The sequence below is a fragment of the Euprymna scolopes genome, chromosome 11, assembly GCF_053919585.1.
Source record: "Euprymna scolopes isolate OS-2025 chromosome 11, ASM5391958v1, whole genome shotgun sequence".
Lineage (NCBI taxonomy): Eukaryota > Metazoa > Mollusca > Cephalopoda > Sepiida > Sepiolidae > Euprymna > Euprymna scolopes.
The window spans coordinates 124,808,508-124,809,394 of record NC_136492.1 but is presented as its reverse complement, the minus strand read 5'-3'; the positions used below and the strand labels follow the sequence as shown (position 1 = coordinate 124,809,394).

Below are 887 nucleotides of genomic sequence, written 5' to 3'. Positions count from 1 at the left end.
GTCGAGCAGCACTGGGGCCTCAACACCACGTTCGTCGACACTGTCTGCTGAAATGGCTTCTGGCGGATCATGGAAAAATTTGGTGGTCAAAACAGGTTGACCAACGAAGTCAAGCAAGGTTGTGCCTTAGCCCCGACGCTCTTCAGCATGGTTTTCTTTGCCATGCTCCAGGACGCTTCCAAAGAAAGTAACTCTGGCATTAACATCAAGTACAGATGTGACGGGAATTTTTTTAAACATCAGACGAATGCAGGCAGTGACGAGAGTGAGGGAGCCCATCATCAGATACCTTCTTTTTGCCGATGACTGCGAACTTAACGCCCCAAATGAGATAGAGATGCAACGTCAAATGGGCCGATTCTCCAACAGTTGTGACAAATTTGGTCTCACTATCAGTACAAAGAAGACAGAAGTGTACCAACCCGCCCCAGGAGGGGCATTCCACGAACCCGTCATCACTGTCAAAGGGCAGAAGATTCATGATGTGAATCAATTCACCTACCTTGGCAGCACCCTCTCCCGCATCACCAACATTGACGTTGAGGTTTACCATAGGACCTCCACAGCTAGCAGTGCATTTTGAGGGAATTAGAGACAATCTGTGGAAGAGGAGACGTATTACACTCGCAACAAACTCTAAGTATACGAGCAGTCGTCCAGACAACCCTACTCTACGGATGTGAAACTTGGACGCCATATAAAAGACATGAAAAACAGCTGAATGGCTTCCACCTCAGATGTCTCCGTAATCTACTCAACGTCTGCTGGCAAGACAGAATTCCTGACACAGAAGTCTTGAAGCGCTCGGGGCTCCATACAATCAGCACCATAATCAGCAAAACCCAGCTACGGTGGGCAGCCCATGTCTGTCGCATGCATGACGGCCG

The 887-nt window shown here is 48.8% G+C and overlaps 1 protein-coding gene across 1 annotated transcript; it reads left to right on the top strand.

Annotated features, from left to right (window-relative positions):
* The first annotated feature begins 247 nt into the window (after positions 1-247).
* Positions 248-583, top strand: LOC145288202 (uncharacterized). The gene has a single exon (XM_080136249.1). The coding sequence runs from the start codon at positions 248-250 to the stop codon at positions 581-583; it is 336 nt and encodes a 111-aa protein (XP_079992375.1).
* The last annotated feature ends 304 nt before the right edge of the window (positions 584-887 follow it).

Bases quoted from the DNA above. Each gene is read 5' to 3' on its own strand.
- LOC145288202 (XM_080136249.1), top strand. From the start codon at position 248: ATGCAGGCAGTGACGAGAGTGAGGGAGCCCATCATCAGATACCTTCTT.